This window comes from Aulonocara sp. 'chitande type north' Nkhata Bay, linkage group LG2 (genome assembly GCF_057382095.1).
Source record: "Aulonocara sp. 'chitande type north' Nkhata Bay isolate Kocher_YH1m ecotype deep benthic linkage group LG2, A_spYH_male_GT1.1, whole genome shotgun sequence".
Lineage (NCBI taxonomy): Eukaryota > Metazoa > Chordata > Actinopteri > Cichliformes > Cichlidae > Aulonocara > Aulonocara sp. 'chitande type north' Nkhata Bay.
In genome coordinates, this window is record NC_141345.1 from 28,199,315 (window position 1) to 28,217,184 (window position 17,870).

At 41.6% G+C, this 17,870-nt stretch overlaps 2 protein-coding genes and 2 non-coding genes across 4 annotated transcripts; 3 read left to right on the plus strand and 1 right to left on the minus strand.

Annotated features, from left to right (window-relative positions):
• The first annotated feature begins 120 nt into the window (after positions 1-120).
• On the plus strand, positions 121-9,572 carry ankrd13d (ankyrin repeat domain 13 family, member D). Its single transcript, XM_086257829.1, has 16 exons — positions 121-1,004; positions 1,118-1,253; positions 1,340-1,464; positions 1,692-1,737; positions 2,023-2,166; positions 2,421-2,610; positions 2,773-2,839; positions 2,993-3,074; positions 3,596-3,657; positions 3,771-3,901; positions 3,983-4,140; positions 4,566-4,679; positions 4,785-4,957; positions 5,243-5,322; positions 6,197-6,430; positions 9,034-9,572. Exons 1-16 carry the CDS (start codon positions 921-923, stop codon positions 9,095-9,097), a joined length of 1,890 nt encoding a protein of 629 aa, XP_086113955.1. The 5' UTR covers positions 121-920; the 3' UTR covers positions 9,098-9,572.
• Positions 9,350-17,648, minus strand: LOC147338100 (signal-transducing adaptor protein 1-like). The gene is made up of 10 exons (XM_086257842.1): positions 17,302-17,648; positions 15,556-15,627; positions 15,284-15,400; positions 15,080-15,136; positions 14,273-14,445; positions 13,998-14,129; positions 13,440-13,509; positions 11,202-11,304; positions 10,955-11,131; positions 9,350-10,844 (listed from the first exon to the last, which is right to left on the minus strand). The coding sequence occupies exons 1-10, from the start codon at positions 17,401-17,403 to the stop codon at positions 10,684-10,686; spliced, it is 1,164 nt and encodes a 387-aa protein (XP_086113968.1). The 5' UTR covers positions 17,404-17,648; the 3' UTR covers positions 9,350-10,683.
• On the plus strand, positions 12,765-12,837 carry trnaf-gaa (transfer RNA phenylalanine (anticodon GAA)). The gene has a single exon. It is a non-coding gene; the product is annotated as a tRNA-Phe (tRNA).
• Positions 13,115-13,187, plus strand: trnaf-gaa (transfer RNA phenylalanine (anticodon GAA)). Its single transcript has one exon. It is a non-coding gene; the product is annotated as a tRNA-Phe (tRNA).
• Positions 17,649-17,870: the final 222 nt, after the last annotated feature.

Genomic DNA, 17,870 nt, shown 5'->3' on the forward strand with positions numbered 1-17,870 from the left:
CTGGGTTTCGTGATTTCTGTTGAGCTGAAAGTGGGGAAGATGCACTGCAATTACATCACTAGTATTTTCCTGTTTATACCATCTATCCACTCCTCGGTGGCTCCACCCAGCATCTCTCAATAACCTGGAAATAAAGCGACGCCTAGATAAATAAATAATAAAGAAAACTGCCGCTGCGGCTGTAAATACACAGGAATATTTGTACCGGATCGCAGCAGACTGACAGATGTAATCGCCTTTATTAGGCGTTTGCTTGGCAGGAAACGAGTGCCGTCCCGACATCAACTGTCACCAGCATCATCTCGGATGCCCCAACTCGAGGGACCTGGATGTGAAAGCGGAGTAAAGGCCGTGTCTTGTGTTATTTAGACAGCCCTGCGATAAGAAAGGGGGGAATGGTTGCAGTAGCAGCAGCGGGGGAGAAGCTAGCTAACTCCATCAGCCGGCAATTTCACCCGCTATTTTACTACTTTAAGGACACTGTGGAAAAAATGAGCGGACACTGAGGCGCATTTTAGGCTGTCTTCAGTTACGAATAATGGAACACAGGCGCCAAAACGAGAGGGAAATGATGTTATTAGCCAGTTAGCTAACGTTAGCCCAGCTAGCTGCTAGTTAACGTTAACTACAACAAATTAGTGGGCTGAGTTAGCCTAGCTAACTCAGCCCACTAATTTCCATAGGCAGGTACAGTAGTCGTTTAGTTGCTGACTAACGCTAGCAACTTTGGTATATTTAGTGAGTGGAAGGGTTTTTCCCCCTTGGTGACACACCTCTTGCATTCAGAGTTTACAATTCCCTGCTGTAAACGAGGCTAGCTAGCTAAGCAGCGGTGCCGATCAGCGCAGCTCCCGTCTGCTGTGGTGTCGCTGCAGAAGTCGTAGCTTTCCTGCTGATTAACTCTCAAACGGTCGTCAAACATGGCTCAAGAAGCGTTTCCTTTGCATTATCTGGTTTGGAACAATCAGTACCTGGAGCTGGATCGAGAGCTACAGAAGAAAGAGGTAAGACTTGATTTTGTTTTTTGGAGCTGGTGATTGATGATGGGGTTTTTTTTTTTGGCATGTCGAACTGCAATGCGCTCATGCTGCTGCTGCTTGTGTGTTTGGTTTTGCAGCAGGATCTGGAGCGCTTGGATCCGAGAGGGCGCACCCCGCTGGAGCTTGCTGTGTGTCTGGGCCACCTGGAGTCAACCCGGGTGCTGCTCAGGCACTCTGCAGACCCTACACATTGCAACGCACAGGGCTGGACCAGTGAGTGCTCTGCTGCTTCTCTGTTTCCTACCCTCAGGCTACTGAGGGAAAGAGAAACACCCTCTGTAAATAAATGCATGTTTCAGTCTTGCAGGAGGCAGTGAGCACGGGGGACCCTGAGCTTGTACAGCTGGTGCTTCAGTACAGAGACTTCAAGCGTGCCACTGAGAGACTGGCGGGCATTCCCGAGCTGCTCAGCAAACTAAGACAGGTAGATCCATCTGGTTGCACAAATGTAATCTCTTGGGTTTTACACCTGACCCGTTGAACTGAGACAACCCTCATCAATTCCTTGGTGCCTGGTTGAAGGTTGATGGGGAAGAATTTAAGTCTGATGTGTCAGTGTATGTTTTTAGCAGCTCTTGAGCTGTATTGAATCTGAAGGCATAAACGGTAGACGACTTGAGAAGATCTAAGAGTGTCTTCTGTGTCTTCCAGGCACGAGACTTTTATGTGGAGATGAAATGGGAGTTTACCAGTTGGGGTGAGTGTGGCTCATTAATGCATATCCACAGAGGTCAGTTTCAGCACCACAACTAGCTGGACAGCTCCCACAACAGCCGCAAACAGATGTTGTTCAGCGGATTAAAATTAGAGTATCACTACCAACCAGATTATAGCATATATGATTCTCTCATTGATAGTTAATAAATTCAGACAAAAATTGTCAGCTTTATTGTCAGCCAGCTTTTTATTCATTAGGTATTCAAATTGTTTCTAGTGCTACTTCACTGTAACTGCATCTCATCTTCTTCAACTTCCATCTCAGTGCCCTTGGTGTCAAAAGTGTGCCCCAGTGATGTCTACCGGGTGTGGAAGAGTGGCTCTTGCCTCCGTGTGGACACCACACTCCTGGGTTTTGAACACATGACTTGGCTGAAAGGACGACGCAGCTATATCTTCAAGGGTGGAGGTATGCGCTTTTTGCACCTTAGGCCACAATAGCATGCAAGCCTTTTAACTTAGAAACTAACATAGATAGATTCTGAGCTGATGTAGGCCATCCCTGAAAGACTAAAAAGCAATTCTGTTCTTCTAGCTTTGTGATGGCTTTCATTCTGTCAGAATTATTGTCATTTTCCTCTTGCACCTGTATCTTGATTGAGTTTTGTATGCACCCTGATTACACAGCCTAGCTGTTTGTGCTATCTGTCCGTCTCTTCTCAGACGATGGGGCAGTGGTCATGGAGGTGGACCATGAGAAGCAGGTCGTGTACACAGAGCCGCTTGTGTTGTCCCCTCGTGATGCGCCTTCGCTCCTGGCAGCAATGCAGCCATCTCAAGAGAACACAGCCCAGAGACTCACATCGCCTATTGTCTCCACGCACCTCAACACTCGCAATATTGCATTTGAGCGGTAACATACTGTATACATATACGCAGAATTCTTAAATTATTTCTACACATCTCATTTTTCATGTTTCTGTGCATAAACTCTGAGTGCATCCTCACAGTTAGTCATGTAGAAATATATATTATATTAGCACAATGAGTACTTAATTTGTCATTGTGTGTTTAGGAACAAGTCTGGAATCTGGGGCTGGCGCTCTGAGAAGAGCGAGGTCGTCAGTGGGTATGAAGCTAAGGTAAGTGCGAGTGAGCCCATTTAGTTTTAGATGTATTTAATTATTTATTTCAAACTGTGCTTTTGAATTTAGACAGGCAGACACTCATACTCCTGACTGAAAGCAAACTAAAATGCTCACGGGTGCTTTTCCTTTGTGCGTTGTTGTGTATAGGTTTACAGCGCTACCAATGTGGAGCTGGTGACTCGTTCAAGGACAGAACATCTGTCAGACCAGGACAAGTCGAGAAGCAAAGGTAACAACGGATACACACAGATACACCTCATAACTGAGGTGTGTATCTTGAACAGATCGTGGACACTGAAAAATGTGATTTTTCACCAATTTATTGTAATAAAATGTTGATTGTATTAGAAAATTAGCTCTTCATGGATACTTTCCTTAAGTGGACTTATTATGCTTTTACTTGTTTCTGGTCATATATACACTGCTACAAGTGTGAATGTTCATGTTAAACGTGGTCAAGGTTTTAAATAATAAGTATGAGTAATCCCTCTGAGATTGAAACCGAAGCATCTAACTGCTCAGAATGCTCCATGTCAGATAGATCATCAGTCCATAGGCACAGTAAAAGATAAATAAGGACTATTTTGAACTATGGGTCTTGCAGAGCTGCTCTAATAAAGTGCTGGAATAAAAATATGGGGCTGGAAATTTACAGTCCACTTTAAACAGACCATACAGAGTAAATTTTAATGGATTTTTGTAGCACTTTTATAGTGATCTCTTTTTATTCCTTTTTGTCTTCCTACTCAGGCTCAAAGACTCCTCTGCAGTCTTTCCTGGGGATTGCTGAACAGCACACAGCTCACAATGGGGTAAGTCTCAGCAGCGCCCGTGCATTAACATCTACACACACACCACCTACACTGCTTTCAGCCTCCTTTAATGAACACTGTTACTTACTGCTCCCTTTCCATATTTCTCTTAGAGCAACGTGTCCCAGTGCGCCAGTCCTCACAACCCCACAGCCATCACAGCTGAGGAATACTTCAACCCGGAGTTCAACTTGAACGGCCGCGACATTGGACGCCCCATTGAGCTTACCAGCAAAGTTCAGAGGTAAGATACACAACGCAAATCCATGCACAGATGTTCATCACCACCCTTATTTCTCTTTTTGTTGTTCTGCCTCCATTCTAGGTTTAAAGCAACGCTGTGGTTGAGCGAGTCTCACCCTCTGTCCCTGGCCGAGCAAGTGACACCCATCATAGACCTCATGGCCATTTCGAACGCCCACTTTGCCAAGCTGCGTGACTTCATCACCCTCCGCCTGCCACCAGGCTTCCCTGTCAAGATAGGTGAGTGTGGTTAAAGATATATGTTGTTAGTGGCACTATTTGAGACTTTTTGAAAGTTTGCCAACTTGACATTATCTCACGGTAGTTATTTTGCAATAACAAGAGCAAGCACCTGTATAAATGAAAGAGGAGAGAGCAAAGACTTTAGTTTCTATGTTTACCAGGGTGTAAAAATCACATGTATCAAATCATCGGTCAAAACTGGTTAAATCCAAATGGCAACTGTCTTGTTTAGGGTGTGCAATCCTAGCTTATATGAAGTATATAATTATATTAAATATATTGAAGATCCCAGAAATGCAATCACCTCTGAGCCTCCAATCACCTTTTGTGGGTTTGGAAGGAGTTTTATTTATATGTTTTTGTTTAAGTCCTTGCTGGCCACCACATCTCATGTCTGACTGAACTCTCCGTCTGCCTTTCAGAGATTCCTCTGTTTCATGTGTTGAATGCCAGAGTGACGTTCAGCAACCTGTGCGGCTGTGACGAGCCGGTCAGTTCTGTGACGGTTCACAAACCAGAGAGCCCCGGAGAAGCTGGTAACTACTGACCTAACATTTAGTGGTACCTGATACCTTTACATGACTTTAAATTGACATGTAATCATTATCATTGTTATTATCATGTACTTTCTCATATCACAGGTCAGGCCACTCCTCCCTTCCACTGTGAGGTGGACCCCTCAGTGTTTGAGCCCCCTCCCGACTACACCACTCTCGGTCCGGGCCGCAGCGAGCCAATGAGGGACGAGGATGACAACCTGCTGCAGTTTGCCATTCAGCAGAGCCTGCTGGACGCCGGCACAGAGAGCGACCAGGTCAGAACAAATCCCCTTCTGGGTCACAGAGCCTTGTTCTTCTTTTCCTTTCAAGACTTTTCTGGGTTTTTTTTTAAATTTTCTCTCAGTTTATTAATTTGCCCTTCTCATGTGACGTTTTACAGCACCTTTTAAAAAACAAAGGGTCTCGGGTCATAATACTGTTACAGTGTTTTTATCATCTCAAACTCATTCCACTGTGAATTATTTAAAAGCTCAGCACAGTCTCTGTGTAGGTTGTCCTTAAATCTAAAGCCAGGTGTAACCCTTGTGTCTGGTTTTCAGGTGACCATCTGGGAGGCCCTCACCAACAGCCGTCCGGTGCCACAGTCTCCCCTGTACGAGGAAGACTCTCAGCTGGAGAGGTGAGCTTATCCTCAGGCTTTACCCATCTTCTTTTCTTAAACTGGCCATGTCCTTAATAATTACTTCAAACGTTCTGAGATGGCACACAACACACCTAAGGACTGTTTCCAGATTGTCGTGTTTGACAGAGAGGAGCATAAACCTGGCAGCTTAGTCACTCATCTATGCAACACATGTTAATGACTGGTCCGTGGACTGTTGGCTGGACATTCTGACTTTTGTTTGTTCTGCAAATGAAATGATGAGACTAAACGTCTGCTATCTCAGTCAGTCTGTCTAAATCGTATGCAACACTGATCAGCTGCCAGGCCCAGCTTCAGTTCACGGACACTTTCACGCTGCTCACACTAGTTAAAGGTTTTATGCCTGAATGAAAGCTTCAGAAAACAGCCAGAGATATGAGGACATGCAGGTAGATATCCTCCATATGTTTTCTCTGGTATTAAACTTTAATACTTACACTTTCTAAGAAAGTGATAACACCTCTGCAACCAAATTTAACAGGCTCTTTTTCTTGCCAGTGCTCCTCCTCTTCACAATGGAAACAAATGGCACTGATCATATACTTTTCACTCACCTTTTGACATGTCTGGTTAAAAGGTTATGACCTCACAAACTCTCTTGTAGTTGTTACTGTAAAGAAAAATCAGACAGTTTTAACTTATCTTCCTTGTTGTTATGTAGGGAAATCCCTGGCTTGTGAAGTGACTTAATTACACATTTCTAAATAGAGTTCAGTGATGAGCTTTTTCTTCCCACCTTCTCCTGAGAGCACCAGCTTAAATTTATCCTGTAATGAAGCGCAGCTTGAAAAGTCTCCTGTTAAGAGACCCGTCGTTATTTAACGGTGTCCTCATTTCTCTCCCATCTCAGGGCGATCCAGGAGTCTCTGTCCATCTCACTGGCCAGCAGAGAGGGAGAGGAGATGGCCGACCCCAGCCAGCCCTCTTCTGTCTCTCCGTTGGACCCCACCGCCAACTCCCCGCTCTCCTACAGCACAGTGACCGATCCGCGCTTATCCGCACACTACGGTGTGGCGACCAGCTTCGACGAGCAGCTGCGGATTGCCATGGAGCTGTCCTGCAGGGAGCAGGAGGAGATAGACAGGTGGGAGTGGAGACGAGATGGATGAGGAAATGAGTCATTTCTGAAATTGTGGGTTTATATGACCTATAATTGTTAGACAGAAGGAAGAAACGACAACAAACAAACAAAAAACCTCTCACACCTGCTAGAATTTGTAGAGCTTACAAAGTATTAGTCATCTTTTTTATTTTTGTTTTAATTTAATGGAGTGTGCACACAGAGAGTGCCGCCCTCTGCTCTTTCATCTCAAACTCATATTTTGGCAGCATGGTGTGACAAACAACAGCTGCGACACTTTAGGTGTCAAAAATCTCTCAAAAAACAAATGATGCTGACAAATTATTCCCTGCTTAGGGAAGCAGTTGGATTCAGATGGATTCATCCATTCATCTAACCACCCTTTTTCATAACCACGTATCTAATTCAGGGTTATCCATCTGTCACTGGGCTAGAGGCGGGGGACACTGCAGACAAGTTTCCTTGCTCTCACGTGGCTGGAAACATTAAAAATGTTTTAAGCTTGAAAAATAAAATATGAAAAAAAGGAGAGGAAGATAATGAGGGATAAAATACTGCTTGTCAGCACCCCATTAATGCTACCCAGCGCTATCATAGCCAAATAGCAAAGTAGTTTATCTGATGTTATTATAACTATATCAGCCTTCAGCTGTAGCGGTCTAATTATTTCTGGTGTTGATGGCGGCTCATAGTTCAGCTGCTGTCAAAGAGGCCCGATTGAACCTGCAAACTACTAGCTATACAGGCAGTTTAAAAGTGTCTTTATGAAGCACGAGGGATTTCAGCAGATGCTAAATGCCCGAAGTGAAAGGTTCAGTCCACTGAATGAGCAAAACAGTGGGGGGCTGTGGGGGGTCACTTCTCATTCTGCAGTCTTGTGAACTTCTACGGACACAATTTTATGAAATAAAGGTGAAAATTAAAAAATTCTGACCCAGATTAGGACTCACAACGACTCAGACTCGTGTATTGTTTTCAGTCGGTCATCCTCAGTCATCTCTGGTGAGTTAATGCACATTTAGCAGTGAGTTACTCTTCCATCCTCCTTTGTGTCAGATGGTAATGAGCTGCAAATTCGGTGTGAAGTCACGTTGCTTTTGGTGCCTTTCGTTTGGGTGGTAACCTGATTAAATACATTCACCTGTTCAACAAAAAATTCATTTTTATTAGTAAATTTCTTGATTTTCATAATTCATGCGCGCTTCAGCAAGAACTGTGCAGTTTTCTTAGATTGACAACTTTTTTTTCAGCTATGGTCCTGTGAGAAACGGAGTACACCATGTGATTGAGAAGCTTGTAGAAACACCTTTCAGTATAAATAACTTGACTTAATTATTTTCTACATCAGTCTCTCACGTCACGCTTCTTTACGGCATTGCTTCAGTTCATCGAGGTTCGCAGGGTTTCTCTTAATGCCCTACCACAGCATTTCAATCAGGTTGAGTCAGCCATTCTGTTGTGACAGATGGCCTCACATTTGACTCTAGAATACTTTGGTATACAGAGGAGTTCATAGTCCACTCAATGACAACAAGGTGCCCTGGCCCTGTGACTGCAAAGCAAGCCCAGATCATCACCACTCGTCTGTCCAAAGGACATTGTTCCAAAAGTCTTTGTTCAGATGCAGCTTTGCAAACCCAAGCTGTACTGCCATGTGCTTTTTAGAGAGAGGAGGCTTTCTTCTTTCAGTCCTTCCAAACAAGCCACATTTGTTCAATCTTTTGGTGTGTTGGTGTTGTTCCTGCATCATCAATACTAATGTTGCTCCAGGATCAGCATCGCAAATGGCCAGGGAGCATTCAGTCAGCATTAGCCAAGAAGTTAATGCTTTTAAAACACGAGTAACCTAAATTTGGCTAATGGCAAACCTAAGTTGATAATGTTCTTTTGTACAAACTGATTAAAGAAAAGAGTTAAAATGTTTACTGTTTGTTGTGGAGGAAAACTTAATATAAACAAACCCCCCACTCCCACATTGCAAAGCTATGACATCACAACAATGTGCTTGATCCCTTTAAAGCCAAATCATATTTGTTAAGTGAGTTTTTGAGATTACATCACAAGTGTGATCTCCCTTCCCTAACCCCACCCCCTGAAAAACCCAAATAAACTGCAGGAGATATTTGTATGGAATAAATTGCAAAAAATATTATAAAATATGATACAAATTTTAACTCATATATGCAAATTAATATTTCATGTTTTTTAAATTTCATCAGAAGATTCACCAAATACTCTATTGTTAAAAAATTGGAATTTTCTGACAATTATTTTGTGATTCATGCTTTGAAGGGTTAAGATGATGCAGGAACACCTACACGGGGATATCAAATACACCACTTTACATTTAACACTACTTTAACACACTATCGGGCGATCGTGGCTTAAAGAGTTGGCAGTTCGTCTTGTAACCGGAAGTTTGCCGGTTCGAGCCCTGGCTCGGACAGTCTCGGTCGTTGTGTCCTTGGGCAAGACACTTCACCTTCAGATTACACTTATAACACGATCCGAACAGCTTTTCAGATGCCTTAAACCTGTGAAGAAAGTCATCTTAAAGTGATGATGCTGTCAGTGTTCTGACAGATGAACTTCTTATTTTGCTACAGGAAGCGTAAGGAGGAGGAGGAGGAGCTGGAGAGGATCCTGCAGCTGTCACTCACCGAAAAGTAATGTAACACCGACAAGGGCAGGCGGAGGCAGGTCTACATTAGGGAACAATCATCTTATTTATTCTGTTTTATTTTTTAAATCCTGAGATGTTAACTTATTACAGACATTTTATTTGTATTTCTCACACGAAGGCTGCTACAACAGAGTGTAAAGGACCTGAATATAAGAAATGTGAAACAGGAAGAGACCGCTACTCTTAAAAAACAACAAAAAATAAACACTATAGTGAAGGAGTGAGACGAAAAGGGATAGTGTGTTTGGTTTTCTTTTTTATTGAATATTTTTCACAGTCTTGCTGTCTTTACTGAGTAATGAATGATCCTTAAACTTTAAACCTATAACATGATCCACAATAAAGATAAAAAATAAAATAAAGTGCAATCTTAATGGAATAACTTATAAAACTATAACATTTCAAAAGTTTATGTTGGCTTACTCCTGTGTGTGGAAAATAAAAAAAAATAACAATGATCCTGGATTGTGTCTGTGGGTTTTTTTTGTTTGTTTGTTTTTAATTTATTAATAAAGAATAAGAAGAAACATCAGTTTTCTATATTTACAATTTAATTATACATTGATCCGAAATAAACAACAGTGCTTTAAGCTTTTGTTTCTTTTGTTTCTTTTCTCTTTTTTTTTTTACACATTTAAACATGAATAACAGGCAGAAGCTGAGACAAAAACCAAAGCTAATCTGCAAAACCTATTCATGTTACTTTGGCAGTTGATTGTTTTCACCTACGTGAGATTTTTGACATCAGAGTCATCACTTTTGTATTGTGAAAATAGTCATCAATCAATCAGTAAAGCAAGAAAGCACTCAGCAGAGTTGGAATCATATTCAACCCCAGTGACAGCGTTTAAGCTCACTCTTACAAAACTTATGAAAAATACAAAAATGGAGTACAGTGATGCAACGTTGCACATGTAAACAATCTTTCATCAAGAACATATTAAAGACCTTCACTGATAATCTTACAACTCTGCAATGTGAAAATCTTATCTAGCATTGGCCAAGCTTTTTAAAAATATTCTCGGGCTCTCAAACATGTTTCATCCTCATGTTCAGACCCTCCTGCTTCTGGTATTATTACTTTAGCTGTAGCGGTGTCGCTGATGGCCGCCCTCAGCCCAGTCTAAACATCCAGGGCATGACTTTTCATTCATTAACATCCAAGTTCCCGAGGGGGTTGATTACTTTGGTGAACCCTCAGTGTAAAAGTTCCAATACGGATCCATCCACAGGTACAAAGATTTGAACAAACATTTAATCTTTTACAAAGTTTTTGGGACTGACTACGGGATGAAATGTTCAGCTTTTTTATTGACACCCCTCAGCTGGATTGCAATGACGGATGCAGATATTAGTGGTCACTGAAATAAACACAGAAATCCTTTTGATCATCTAGCACCGTCCGCTCATTTGGTCACAATATTTAAGCAACGGTCCAAACTCTCCCATCTTGGAGAAAAATGTATAAATTTCGTTTCAATAAAGCAGAATTTAGCCATTTTCACCGTGAACATTGTGATCTCTGAGCTGTAGGTAAAAGTTTTACGTTATACTTGTCAGGTTACACCAGTCCCTACTTCACGCTGTCGGTTTCTCGGTCGTCCACTGTGCCGTGTTCGATCGTTGTTTTTCCATTCAGTTTTGTTTCATAAGGGGAGACTTTCTCATCAGTCGAAACATAGATGTTTTCTCTCCGTTGTTTTAGGGCTCTCCTGAGCTCATCATCCAACTGAGCTGGTTTAAACAAAAGCATTCAAGTCATTTAGACTTGCTCTTACATTTGCCTTGATTTCTGCCCGTTCGCTTGTTTGTTTTGTTTTTAAATCAACATTCACTCTGCTCACCTAGATTCAGGCTGGAGTCATTGGGATCATCAGGAATGACATATTCTCCCTCATCAGGCTTGTTTGGCAGAATCTCCTCTTTGGTCCGTGACCGCAGCATAGGGGGCACTTGTGCCTTTGGTAGTGGTTTAGGTGCACGTGCGGTTGTGTTGAGGCACTTGGGAGCTGGTGACGCCTCTATTGAACACAATCGGTGGTTAGGAGTTGCCCACTTCACTGTAACCATTTTTAAAAGCAGTACTCTCACCGATCAAAGTGTCATAGGGCTGAGATGGAATGAAAGGACAAAGCCGATACTCAGTTTTTTCAATGAAGTATTTTAGAACATCCTTCAGGGAGCTGACGGTCACCTACAGAGGACGTGTGAAAAAAAAAGCCAAAGATAGACTCGGTTAATGATGCTCCCCTTTGATTTATCAGAAGTATCTGTCATTCCTCTATTACAGACAGCAGATTTTATGACACTTCTACAGCTTATAAAATAATAATAAAACAACAATAATTACAGGCGGCCTGTTTAACACTGTAAAGCTTCACTGTTCTGCTGAGACTTGCAAACTGGCAATAATCTGAACTTTGTGCTCCACAGAAATGTACTACATTGCCAAAACCTGGACTTGAACCTAGGACCCTCAGATCTTCAGTCTTTATTAGCTCTGCAGTTTTATTGCTCTATGCAATAAATCACATAATGATTTTCTGCAGCATTTATTAATCCTGTGTCCTTTCTGTAAGTGCATTTTGCTTTTATATATGAGTTTTTGGTCATCATTTGATCAACAACTGATAATGTTGAAATTATTTGACTGTTTTGGTCAGGTGACGGGTCACAGTGCTCTCTCTCATTCTCCATGTGTAGTGCATTGCCGAAATAGCTTAGTTGGGAGAGCGTCAGACTGAAGATCTGAAGGCCCCCTGGTTCAATCCCGGGTTTCGGCATTATACATTTAATCAGAGAAAGGATGATAATGGCCTAATAAAACTGAACCACAACCTCTGCCTTTTTAAATCTGACCTGTATCTAAAATGGTTAAATGTTTAAAAAAAAGCCTGAGAGGACATACTGCCCTCTTAGCAGATGTTCAGTCTGGTGCTCTCCCACATGACTACCAAATTCAAGTCATTTACTCAGTTAAAATTACTTGGCACAGAAAGTAAGGACATTCGTGTTTGATCAATAATTTCTTTATTGGAACAGTAGTTCTTGGCAATTAATCTTATGCTGTTGAAAAGTCTGTTTATTTCCCCTTATTTAACCAGTAAATGGTTTAGTAAGAGAAATGCATTTGCACATATGTACACTCCTGCCTTTCCTTCTCTCTTGCTCCCTCCTCATATGCCTTCCCTTTTTCCTCTTCCTCTGTCTTTGTGCTAACAGTTGTACAGTTTCCACTGGCACTCTGTTGGTCAGCAGCACCTGGGTGATGTCAGTTACTGAATCACTTGCCTTTTTTGGTGCAAGTCATGGATGCTTGGTGATACTCCAGTGCTCTCCAAAAGTTGATTCTGTTCATATGAACGTGACGTTTTGTGGGAGAATCGTTTCATCACTCATCCAAGTGACTTCTTCAGTCTCAGCTGACTGCAGGTTTCCCCAATCTTATAAACATTACATTACATAATGACTGAAACCATGCAAATGTACTGTTTATAAGATTGGGGAAACCTGCAGTCAGCTGAGACTGAAGAAGTCACTTGGATGAGTGATGAAACATTTCTCCCACAAAACGCTACGTCTAGATGAACAGAATCAACTTTTGGAGATTTACTTACCTGGATGATTGAGCATGCATCATAATGGCACTCCAGTGCCGAAATAGCTCAGTTGGGAGAGCGTCAGACTGAAGATCTGAAGGTCCCTGGTTCAATCCCGGGTTTCGGCATTGTGCTTTGATTAACTGATTAATAAATCTTTAGAAAAGGTGAACTACAGTATTTTTCTGCAACACCAACCCTCTGCATGTCCTCCTCTACATCCATGAACCTGAACAGAATTGTGTATGTGGGTTGCCCCAGTAAAAAAATCTGGTTTCATCTGAAGTTAATCCCATTTTAATTGTTTTTCCTGTGAGTTTCTAGGCATGGATCATGACTTAAAACTAGCCTGAGGTTTGTTCAAGTGAGGCGAACACATAGGTCCTTCTGCTGAACATGTTTGTTGCCGAAATAGCTCAGCTGGGAGAGCGTCAGACTGAAGATCTGAAGGTCCCTGGTTCAATCCCGGGTTTCGGCATTGTGTTTTGATTATGTGTTAATGCCATCAGGTAAATGTCTCCAAACAACTTACTAAAGTGTTGATCCAAAACCAGTATCGTTAACAACACGATTGATCTGTCCGCCTCTAATTTCACTCACTACACGCTCATGATTCTTCTTTGAATCACTTGTGCTCCTGTGGCTTTGAAGGAACTTTATGTGTAAATGTGTCCTTTAGCTGAAATATATTCTGATTGGTGAGAAGCTGTGAGAGCCTGTAAGGACTTACTGGTGTCTCCAGTTCAATGACAAATCCGGCGTTTATTTGGGTCACTCTGTAATTCTTCATTACAGGCCCGCTGAAACAGAAGAAACGTTGTGATGATTATATTACAGTTAAATTCTTCACAGTGTGTTTTTGCTCAATGGGCTTTCACTGAGCAAAGTTCATATTACGTTCCACTTTCTGTCTGTCCCACTCAATACTGTTTTTATCGCCAGTTAGTTCCTGGTGAACACTTCATTCTCTGTGTCAATGTGTCAGACTTACCAGTAATAATAATAATAAGGTGAATAAATTGTTTGTTGGCATCTTTCAAAGCACTCAAACTCACGTTACATTACGAAATTAGCAGGAACAATATTAAAATAGTTCTAAAACTCAGTAATATATATTATTGTAAGAGATATAAAACAAGACATTTATAGCTGATGTGCTGATGAAATCAGTCAGTACAGGAGAAAATTTATAATACAAAAAGATTAATGGTCAAAATTCAATAGTCATTTATGAGCAGGTATTCTGCATTCAGTGGTGTATATCAGAGGTTTGAATAGATTAGCAGACCTGGATGACACTTGTCTGAGGGTCAAGGCGTAGTTGTTGGGCATGGTGGACGGGCGAAGGATGATGCTTCCACACTCTGGGTTTTCCTCTAGCATCTTCTCAGCCTCCTTTCGAGTCACATCAAAGAAACACCTACAGGATTCAAAGGAAAAACAAGGAGGCACACTTCTATTTTATTGTATTTTAACTGTTTTGAAGCACTTTTTAAAGTCTATCTGAGAATTTTCTGAACCTACAAATGATCAGTGTTTACACAAACAGCAGACAGTGCTTACTCAGCAATCTCAGAGCTCAATTTGTCTTTGGATGGCGGGCCTGAGAGGAAACCTGGTCGAGGTGGGAGCGGTGGACGTGACGATGGGGATTTTCTTTTTATTTCCTGAGTGAGAACCTCCTTCAGCTGTAACACCTGGCCAGGCATCAGCTGCAGCTTACTGGGAAGCTCCTTCTGCAAGGAAACACGAGCTCGACCTCAGTACCATTCAGATCATCTGTAACATGTTCAAAAATATATCCTGATATATTTTAAAAATATATAAACGTTTATTCACTGGCCACTTTATCTGGCACCTTGCTCATTTACACCAATATCTAATCAGTCAATCAAATGGCAGCAACTCAGCACATTTTAGGCATGTGGACACCGTCAAGGTAACCTGGTGAAGTTCAAACTGAGAAGGAAAAAAGGTGATTTAAGTGACTCGGCCTTTGCTGTTGGTGCTGAATGGGCAGGTCTGATTATTTCAGAAACTGCTGATCTTTTGGGATTTTACCATATACCTGACGGCTCATTTCAACTAAGGTAGAAGAGCATCTTTGAATGCACAACACATCCAATCACAAAAGACAACACCAGGCGTTCAGCTACAAACAAGAAACTGAGGGTCATCATCACTGAACAGAAAAATGTTGCCTGGGTCTCGATTTCTGCTGTGCAGTAATAATGCGAAGGACTTCAGACTTTATCTGTACCAGGTGAACATTATTTAAATACCACTGTCTACATCACTGTGTGTGTGTAATATCCTGTATAAATGGAAATAATTGTGCTGAATCAATTAGATCGGCGTGTGTTTGCTCACCTTGACCACAGTCAGGATGAAACCCCTCCACACCTCTCCCATGTCTGCACTGTCCATCTACACACACACACACACACACACACACACACACACAGTTGATAAAAAGCTGGTGCGATGTATAGTATTGATCCATCCAGTGATTAATTATAAGATTAGATATTAGATGTAATTGGATCATTTGAAGTGAGTTTTATCACAACAGACCTTAAGTTGCACCTTCTCTGTGCTGAGGCTGAGAGTGAACACAGTGGGTTCCTTCTTCTGATATGGAGAGTCTGACTCCATCGACTTCAGCTGGTCCAGGTCCAACTTCTCTGTATACTGAGAAAAAAATCAGGTCAGTGCTCCCAGCACTTCCTTATTGCCCCTCAAAGCTACTTCCTAATTCTTGGAATTAAACACTCCACATATTTTCAAAAGATGATTCAGTGATTAAGTCAAGCGCACAATGTGAACAAGCATAGGTGTTTGCTTACGGTATCCTGTGTGTCATCCTTGTACAGAAACAGCGAACACCCACGGAGCTCTCCATAGTATTTCTTGAAATCCTGAAAGTCATTTGATGAACATATCAGGCATCACACTTAAACTACTTACACTTGACCTGTTTCAGTTTTTCAGCTACGCAGTCATGTGGAAAACTATGCACACTTCCTGATTCGGTATCTAGTTGCTATCTGGACTTTGACTGAGCTACTGCAGCACCTTGATTCTTTTCTCTTTTCAGCCATTCTTTAGTAGATTTGGTGCTCTCCATTGTGTAGTTGCATGACCCACTTTTGCCACGTTTTAGCTGTCAGACAGATGGCCTCACATTTGTATATTTAGTATACAGAGAGATTCACAGTCAACTCAGTATCTGCAAAGTTCACAGGGCCTGTGAACTTTGCAGATACCTTTACCGCCATGTTTGCAATCGGTATCAGGTGTTTGTGCTGATATGTTGTGTTTGTTTTTTCCAAACGTGTTGCTGTACATTATCTCCAAACATTTCTACTTTGGTCTCATCTGTCTAAAGGACGATGTTTCAGAAGTCTCGTGGTTTGTTCAGATGCAACCTTGCGGATCAAAGCTGTGCTGCCATGTTTGCTTTAGTGAGAACAGAGGCTTTCTGCTGGCAACCCTTCCAAAAATGCACTACTTGTTCAGTCTTTTTCTAACTGTTCTGGTGTAAACTTTAACATTTAACACGCCAACTGAGGCCTGTAGAGTCTGAAATGTAGCTCTTGGTTGTTGTTGAAATTTTTCTGATCTTGATGAGACATCGACCCTGGGTAGATTGTCTTAAAACACACCAGAATGGTCCAGACTAGCAAACTGCTAAAACTCTTGCTGGTGATCAGTTCATCAAGTACATTTGATTAACGGCCCATGGCTGCCTCTTACCCTCTTAACTCCTGTGGAAACAGTAAGGATGTAGCTTTTTCAAAAATGCTCTTTGTCACATGATTGTATTTACACGTATCTAAAGGCTGTAAGATAATTTACAGATGAGGTATTTATATACAGACCTCTATGTCTTGTATATTTATTGTAGGATTACCATTATAAAATATGATGCACCGTCAGAGCCGAGCTACTCACTCACCGGTGATAAAAGGTGGTTAAATTTAGTCCCCTCTCCACAATAAGGCAGTAACAGTTTACGTCAGATTGAAACAACTACAGTCAGCCCAGATTACATTTGAATAATAATGTCAAAAATTGCTTCTCTACATTTTTCATGCCATTAAAATATTTTACAGTTATAAAACCTTTTCGATAACCAATAAAACAATCTCATAAAAATGTGTCCTACATAGTTTATGTGTACCACAGCACTGTGTGTCTGCTGAAAGTCATGACTGCATGAAGAGTACAGACATAAAACATTTTTATGTTTTTTGATGTTGAGTAACACAAAATTTGCTTTGTCTCCACTTTTTAAAGTAGTCCAAGAGTAATCAGATTATGCTACACAAATTTATGTAATCTAGCGGATTAATAATCAGATATGTAGCTTGTACTCAGCAACCAACATTACAGTGCAGTGCAGTAAGACCCAACTCTCTGACCTACAGCATTAAAATACTGTCGGTCAGTAAGTGATTTAGTAACAGGCCGACAAAGCTAATTCTCCATTATAAGTCCTTACTTTTGTTACACTTTTGCAGCTTTTGTTTGGTTTGTTTGGTCTTAATTATTTACATTTCCTCATGTTTATTCCCCATATTCGTTCTTACCTTGTCTTTACTGTGTTTCTTCAGCAGGTGTCCGGAGTAGTAGAGAGGCAGGGCTGTGATCGTCTCCCTCCTCTTGTGGACAACTCTGGGGGGCACTGACATTGTCCAGTAGTCTCTCAAGTCAACGTCTTCTTCTGCCCTGGTTTGGCTCAGCTTATGTCTTACAGTGCAGTCACTAGTCAAGGGCGAACTGCTGAGTCCTGGAAAAGCTTTGTTCTGATTTTGTTTCCTTATGAGGCTCTGATAACGGGTATGAATTGAGACTAGGCGTCCAGAATATGAGAGTTTTGATCACGAGGCCATAAATGTACAAAGATAAGCCTTTCTTTCCCCCAACTTCAGCCTCAGCACTGTCCTCTCCCTCAGAATGAGGAAATGTTAGTAAATATATAAAGAAGGAAGTAGCTGGTGTTATAAGAACTCTCATACTAACTTGTGCTTTTGTACTTTGGACCTGAGCATATCCCTAAAAAGCTTTACACCACAATAAAATATGCACACACACACACACACACACACACACACACACACACACACACACACACACACACACACACACACACACACAC

Coding starts and splice junctions, on each gene's coding strand:
- ankrd13d (XM_086257829.1), top strand. CDS start 921: ATGGCTCAAGAAGCGTTTCCTTTGCATTATCTGGTTTGGAACAATCAG. Junction 1,005..1,117: donor GAGAGCTACAGAAGAAAGAG/GTAAGACTTGAT, acceptor TTGGTTTTGCAG/CAGGATCTGGAGCGCTTGGA. Junction 3,075..3,595: donor GGACAAGTCGAGAAGCAAAG/GTAACAACGGAT, acceptor CTTCCTACTCAG/GCTCAAAGACTCCTCTGCAG.
- LOC147338100 (XM_086257842.1), bottom strand. CDS start 17,403: ATGTCAGTGCCCCCCAGAGTTGTCCACAAGAGGAGGGAGACGATCACA. Junction 14,446..15,079: donor TCATCCTGACTGTGGTCAAG/GTGAGCAAACAC, acceptor GTTTCCTTGCAG/AAGGAGCTTCCCAGTAAGCT. Junction 14,130..14,272: donor TTGAGCTCTGAGATTGCTGA/GTAAGCACTGTC, acceptor TGAATCCTGTAG/GTGTTTCTTTGATGTGACTC.